This window comes from Haliotis rufescens, unplaced genomic scaffold (assembly GCF_023055435.1).
Source record: "Haliotis rufescens isolate VD_foot unplaced genomic scaffold, xgHalRufe1.0.p SCAF_4, whole genome shotgun sequence".
Taxonomy (NCBI): domain Eukaryota; kingdom Metazoa; phylum Mollusca; class Gastropoda; order Lepetellida; family Haliotidae; genus Haliotis; species Haliotis rufescens.
Window position 1 is genome coordinate 40593547 of NW_025964112.1, and position 7122 is coordinate 40600668.

The 7122-nt window shown below is 37.7% G+C and overlaps 2 protein-coding genes across 2 annotated transcripts; both read left to right on the forward strand.

Moving 5' to 3' along the window:
• The first annotated feature begins 727 nt into the window (after positions 1 to 727).
• On the forward strand, positions 728 to 2352 carry LOC124118405 (serine-enriched protein-like). The gene is made up of 4 exons (XM_048381573.1): positions 728 to 812; positions 1050 to 1302; positions 1564 to 1775; positions 1943 to 2352. Exons 1-4 carry the CDS (start codon positions 728 to 730, stop codon positions 2113 to 2115), a joined length of 723 nt encoding a protein of 240 aa, XP_048237530.1. The 3' UTR covers positions 2116 to 2352.
• Positions 2353 to 5590: 3238 nt separating this feature from the next.
• LOC124126644 (serine-enriched protein-like) lies at positions 5591 to 7122 on the forward strand. The gene is made up of 4 exons (XM_046490142.2): positions 5591 to 5675; positions 5913 to 6165; positions 6427 to 6638; positions 6806 to 7122. Exons 1-4 carry the CDS (start codon positions 5591 to 5593, stop codon positions 6976 to 6978), a joined length of 723 nt encoding a protein of 240 aa, XP_046346098.2. The 3' UTR covers positions 6979 to 7122.

Here is a 7122-nt window from a genome sequence, read left to right on the forward strand (position 1 = left end):
GAATAGGAATAGTTTTCTTCAGGTGGCGCTTTTCGTTTTATAAAGAAGCCATCATCTCGGCTCTTCATTTACGGAACGTGTGACTTTATCCACACAGCGTGTGCGGAATGAATGAACCTTGCATGGTGCATAGTCAGAAGATTCCTTTCTTGAACAAATTCCGGAAAAGATGGATGCCACTTACTTAGTGTCAAACGCAAACAAACTTCATTCCACTTTAGATGATTGTCAGAACATAGGTTTAAGTTTCAATGACGACTCCCGACATCACAGTAATTACAATGACCGTAAGTTCACTGACGTCAACAGCGTTTTCAATCTGTTTAAATCATTTCCGAATGCTAATTCAACTAATTGAATAGTAAAAATCACTGGACGCAAATACCTTACCTAATCTGATTATGTTCTATTGTTTGTAAAGGATTAACTATTGATCGCTAATTTGATACTTAACGGCCTTTAATCCCCCGATCCCAACATGCTCTTTGGCACTTGTCACGTGACCACAGCAGCAAAAGTAAACATTACAGTGTCACGTTCCCAATAATGCTAAGAGCGTTGGCGTGACATTGTAAAGTGATCAGTGTCACTTTGCGTTTGGCCACGTGGTATTGGAAAAGGGGTATTAAACGTGATTTGTAGAGAGCCTAACATCACTGTTCTCTGGCAATTGAACATACAGCTAATGTTCATTCTTGTAACCGGATAACTCATACAACTAAGCAGCATGAAGAGATGTGAATCTGAGCTCTGTCTCCTTGACAGCGACCTCTTAGAAAACACAACAAACACGTACAACAGAGATAGCGAAGGTGAGTTAATACTCAATGGTATTATGTATGTAATCGATAAAGTCAAATAAATGAACACATAATATTCGTTGTTCCGTTCAGTATGCTCTCAGCATAAAAAATACTTGTTCTGAAGAAAACATAAAAAACTTCATCTTTTATATGAAACTATGCAAAGCTCTTTCAAAATATATCTTACTTGCGCATGAAACAAGTGTCCATGTCAAATGAATGGCTAAATTTATGTAACATTTTCAGATGCAAGATCGTCGGGCTATGAATCGTGTGACTCATTCACCCAGGCCCCGTCACCACCTTCAACTCCATCCTCCAAGGTCAGAGCCTCATCTAGCGGCCACAAGGAGGTAATGATGTACAGCAACATGGCCGACCTGTCAGAAAGTCTACAGTACATCACTAGTATGCCGGAGTTGTGTGACGTCACTTTTCTAGTTGGCAACCGGCAGCTTCCCATTCATGGAGTTAAAGCAATCCTGGCTACCAGGAACAGGTAAATATCCCATACAACTGAAACACGCCAATTGTCTTTTATTCGGAAACTTTTAGAAGTAAACACCGTGATAAATGTGTGTATTCCAAATTAAAGCACATGCAACAACATGATTATCTGGCAGTAAGGATTTAAGAAAGTAGCAATGCTTCAACACATACATTTCATCCCTGCCCTTTTATTATTATTCACACGTGCAGATATGAGTTTCCTATGAGATCTGTAGATGAACATATACATAGTTTCCCTTCATCTTTCCAGGGTTTTCTATCAGATGATCTTGCATCACCAGAGGAAGGTCACAGAGTCGGTGAAACCTAAATCTCGACTGAGGATGAGAGCCAAGTCGTCAGCTGTCAACCTGCACAGCAAACTCCAGATCCCAATCCCAGACTACGACCATGTTGTCTTTTCCAGTCTTCTTAACTTCTTACACTCCGGCCGAGTTCGAGTACAACTTGGAACAGTCACAGGTGAGCAGTCAAATGTGTTTGGAGGAAGAAAAAACTTTCTGTTTATGACATTCGATATTGTTGCGTTTACTCCTTTACTGTAATAAACTGTAATATCAACAGTGAATTATAATATGTTATTATGAATATAACATCCTCATATCAATGGCTGCTTCTTATTTGAACAGGTTTATTCTGTGCTGCCATAGAATTTGGACTGAAGGATCTGCAGAAAGCATGCTGGGACTTCTTAAAACGGTGTGAAGGTGAAGATCAGAAGAGGGCTTTGATGACGTCAACACAACACTACCTTAAGAAGAAGGGAGCTCAGAAAATCTTGTCCCAAGTGTGCAGGTTGTGATTATTTGAGGACCGTAATTGCTCTGGTTTCCTATAATATATCTCTTGGACACAGTCAAACTGTGGAACCATTAGTGCTTCAATATACATTTTCAACGACTGACCATTGGCTGGCATTCCGACGGCCCGGGCGAAGCTGATCAAAGTGGAAACTGATGTCACTTCCTATTGATTGTTAACTGACACACAATACCAGAGATGGAGATCCCTGATTTTTCTTACACAACGAGAAAATCAGACAGCGAGTTGAACTTAATGCTCCTTTAAATAGTATGTCGGTTATTCTTCCGTGTGTCAGCTTAGTGAGAGACGAAAATTTGAATTGACGCAGAAGATATCACTGAAAGGAATATGATCGGAACGAAGCTTCGACCAGAGTGTCCTGGCACGTCTAAGGGATGTAACTATGCATAGAGAACTATGGCGTAAATATTACTGTGTAACACTACTTAATATTGTAAGTCTCTTAGATTGTACATGTGCTATATATGTATTGTTATCCCTTTATGGGAGTTGTTCGTTTTGTTCTTGTTGTCAAATGCAAATAAAATTTAAATCAAATCATGATCCTGTGTTGTCTGCCTGATGTTCCATTTCAGGAAGACCTGATGTCAATATTGTCTAGTTATTCTATTACGTGTGACAATTTGACATTCTTCAGGAAAAGGAATATTTTTCTAATTCTTTAATGTTTTCCTAGAGTTTATTATCACATCTTGAAGCCACTACTTTATAATTGGCCATTACATGCCTACGTACCTGAAGGTAACTAGGGCCTTGTCTGTTCTGATAGCAAAAGGCTGGATTTAACATGATAAGCAGTAGAAAGAAAAATAGTAGAAATGAAGGAATAGCAGAGAAGTAAATGGATAGTGGTTGATGAGAAAGTGATGAATTTGATCAAATATGCTGCTTCTATCCCATTTGGACAGAACAAATATCTACATTTTACACATTGCAAGCATATAAAATACCGGCAAAAGATCATTTGGTCCAGCGCTGGAGATATTCTCTATTTTAAACAAAACCGCTGCAATAAATAGTACAGCATTATCATTCAACCGTATCTCATCTAACATACGTCAACTTTTGTAACTGCATTACTCTGAACCTTCATTCCAGTTGTATCGTTTTTCTTACCACAAATCTGCAATTTCTCTCACCGTTCATCATTTGGAAATGATTAAATAAACATGTTCTATCAGTTCATTTTCCCGACATGCATGTATCTCATCCAATAACAGATATAAATCGAACACGCCAAGTTTTTGACTAAATGTAAACTATTTTCATACACAACATATTTAATTCAAATGCCAGAAAAGACATGTAAATCTGTCAAAAGACGGGGAAAAGAGGCAGTGAACATGACATCATGTTGGTAGACATGGAATGGTTTCAGAAGTGATGGAATTCGAATATGATTAGTAAACACAACATGGTGCCAGTAGTCACAGAGATGTTCCTTGTATCTGTTCATATAGAACAAGATATCCGTTATCATTAATTAATGCTGTACTTGGAAGATGTAGACTGATTAAAATACAGAATAACTGTGTTTGGTCCCCAAAAACTATCCGATGCCGATATTCAGTCACTTTTTAAGAATATTCTTTATCGCATATGGTTTGTCCATTTAATAAATAAGCAGTGGTTTGTTGTTTTCATTTATATCCATATTTTTATATTATGTCCATATTTCATGTACAATGCAAATTACCACTGTTATAAATAGCATACCACACATGTTAACAACAAATATAACGCGAATCTATTGCAGTCAAAGCAACATCTTGCAATATTCATTCTCAACGTGTCTCTATAATGTTTTTATATTTGTTATTGGGTATGTTTTCACAATTTAAGGTGTATACATACATTTTAATGTCGTAAAGTTTAACTCAAGTTTGACTCCATGCCTCATTTCTAAGTAAGATGAATTCCACATCGTTTATCTGAATCCAGTTTCGATAATGACATTTCCACAACATCCAGTGCGACACGAGCTCACACAGCAGTTGTTTTATGCACCCGACATGCTATGGAGAACAATCATATCATTATTATCTGTATTATTTGTCAATACCCTCAATAATATAATCACTGTACAATTCCAACCATGCACGAAAAGAATATTTTCCAATTGTTGTGATTGAGCAATAACTGCAAATTAATCATTTCCGCTGAGTTTCTTCACACACTTTATTCAGTATATAAAGTATATTATGCTCTTTGTGTCAGACTTCAATACAAAACGCATCTATGAAATGTAACTGTTGTTTGAACATAGAGAAAATATCCATTTCACAAGAACACAAATACATTTACAGTGTTAAACAGATTGTTATAGATTATAGGATATCGGGTGTATGATAACCTTATTAGGTTCTATAACATCGCCATCAACTCAAAAGCATGTGCATAGGGAAACTGTTGCACTGGATTTAATGATCTTAAACTTATCAATTGAAATAGACAAGTTGATCATCCACACTATCTTCTTATCAATTACCAGTTGTTTTAGTTAACTACGGAAACAAAGTTAACTCACTTGTGTATGTAATGAGATATTTGGTAAGAAAACAAGCACGTTTCTTACCATATTGATTTCTTACTTCTTCAATAAATACGGATTAAACATATTAGTACAGTACATACAGTACGTTCATAGTATCTAATAGACTAAGTTCATCTTTCTAACGGATATCCATTTTAAACACCCTTGACGCAATTTTAGGATTGTTTCTTGGAATAGGAATAGTTTTCTTCAGGTGGCGCTTTTCGTTTTATAAAGAAGCCATCATCTCGGCTCTTCATTTACGTAACGTGTGACTTTATCCACACAGCGTGTGCGGAATGAATGAGCCTTGCATGGTGCATAGTCAGAAGATTCCTTTCTTGAACAAATTCCGGAAAAGATGGATGCCACTTACTTAGTGTCAAACGCAAACAAACTTCATTCCACTTTAGATTATTGTCAGAACATAGGTTTAAGTTTCAATGACGACTCCCGACATCACAGTAATTACAATGATCGTAAGTTCACTGACGTCAACAGCGTTTTCAATCTGTTTAAATCATTTCCGAATGCTAATTCAACTAATTGAATAGTAAAAATCACTGGGCGCAAATACCTTACCTAATCTGATTATGTTCTATTGTTTGTAAAGGATTAACTATTGATCGCTAATTTGATACTTAACGGCCTTTAATCCCCCGATCCCAACATGCTCTTTGGCACTTGTCACGTGACCACAGCAGCAAAAGTAAACATTACAGTGTCACGTTCCCAATAATGCTAAGAGCGTTGGCGTGACATTGTAAAGTGATCAGTGTCACTTTGCGTTTGGCCACGTGGTATTGGAAAAGGGGTATTAAACGTGATTTGTAGAGAGCCTAACATCACTGTTCTCTGGCAATTGAACATACAGCTAATGTTCATTCTTGTAACCGGATAACTCATACAACTAAGCTGCATGAAGAGATGTGAATCTGAGCTCTGTCTCCTTGACAGCGACCTCTTAGAAAACACAACAAACACGTACAACAGAGATAGCGAAGGTGAGTTAATACTCAATGGTATTATGTATGTAATCGATAAAGTCAAATAAATGAACACATAATATTCGTTGTTCCGTTCAGTATGCTCTCAGCATAAAAAATACTTGTTCTGAAGAAAACATAAAAAACTTCATCTTTTATATGAAACTATGCAAAGCTCTTTCAAAATATATCTTACTTTCGCATGAAACAAGTGTCCATGTCAAATGAATGGCTAAATTTATGTAACATTTTCAGATGCAAGATCGTCGGGCTATGAATCGTGTGACTCATTCACCCAGGCCCCGTCACCACCTTCAACTCCATCCTCCAAGGTCAGAGCCTCATCTAGCGGCCACAAGGAGGTAATGATGTACAGCAACATGACCGACCTGTCAGAAAGTCTACAGTACATCACTAGTATGCCGGAGTTGTGTGACGTCACTTTTCTAGTTGGCAACCGGCAGCTTCCCATTCATGGAGTTAAAGCAATCCTGGCTACCAGGAGCAGGTAAATATCCCATACAACTGAAACACGCCAATTGTCTTTTATTCGGAAACTTTTAGAAGTAAACACCGTGATAAATGTGTGTATCCCAAATTAAAGCACATGCAACAACATGATTATCTGGCAGTAAGGATTTAAGAAAGTATCTGTGCTTCAACACATACATTTCATCCCTGCCCTTTTATTATTATTCACACGTGCAGATATGAGTTTCCTATGAGATCTGTAGATGAAAATATACATAGTTTCCCTTCATCTTTCCAGGGTTTTCTACCAGATGATCTTGCATCACCAGAGGAAGGTCACAGAGTCGGTGAAACCTAAATCTCGACTGAGGATGAGAGCCAAGTCGTCAGCTGTCAATCTGCACAGCAAACTCCAGATCCCAATCCCAGACTACGACCATGTTGTCTTTTCCAGTCTTCTTAACTTCTTACACTCCGGCCGAGTTCGAGTACAACTTGGAACAGTCACAGGTGAGCAGTCAAATGTGTTTGGAGGAAGAAAAAACTTTCTGTTTATGACATTCGATATTGTTGCGTTTACTCCTTTACTGTAATAAACTGTAATATCAACAGTGAATTATAATATGTTATTATGAATATAACATCCTCATATCAATGGCTGCTTCTTATTTGAACAGGTTTATTCTGTGCTGCCATAGAATTTGGACTGAAGGATCTGCAGAAAGCATGCTGGGACTTCTTAAAACGGTGTGAAGGTGAAGATCAGAAGAGGGCTTTGATGACGTCAACACAACACTACCTTAAGAAGAAGGGAGCTCAGAAAATCTTGTCCCAAGTGTGCAGGTTGTGATTATTTGAGGACCGTAATTGCTCTGGTTTCCTATAATATATCTCTTGGACACAGTCAAACTGTGGAACCATTAGTGCTTCAATATACATTTTCAACGACTGACCATTGGCTGGCATTCCGACGGCCCGGGCGAAGCTGATCAAA

Excerpts from the sequence above, each read along its gene's own strand:
- LOC124126644 (XM_046490142.2), top strand. The coding sequence starts at position 5,591 with ATGAAGAGATGTGAATCTGAGCTCTGTCTCCTTGACAGCGACCTCTTA. Across the intron at positions 6,166-6,426 it reads ATCCTGGCTACCAGGAGCAG|GGTTTTCTACCAGATGATCT; the intron begins GTAAATATCCCA and ends TCATCTTTCCAG. Across the intron at positions 6,639-6,805 it reads ACAACTTGGAACAGTCACAG|GTTTATTCTGTGCTGCCATA; the intron begins GTGAGCAGTCAA and ends TTATTTGAACAG.
- LOC124118405 (XM_048381573.1), top strand. The coding sequence starts at position 728 with ATGAAGAGATGTGAATCTGAGCTCTGTCTCCTTGACAGCGACCTCTTA. Across the intron at positions 1,303-1,563 it reads ATCCTGGCTACCAGGAACAG|GGTTTTCTATCAGATGATCT; the intron begins GTAAATATCCCA and ends TCATCTTTCCAG. Across the intron at positions 1,776-1,942 it reads ACAACTTGGAACAGTCACAG|GTTTATTCTGTGCTGCCATA; the intron begins GTGAGCAGTCAA and ends TTATTTGAACAG.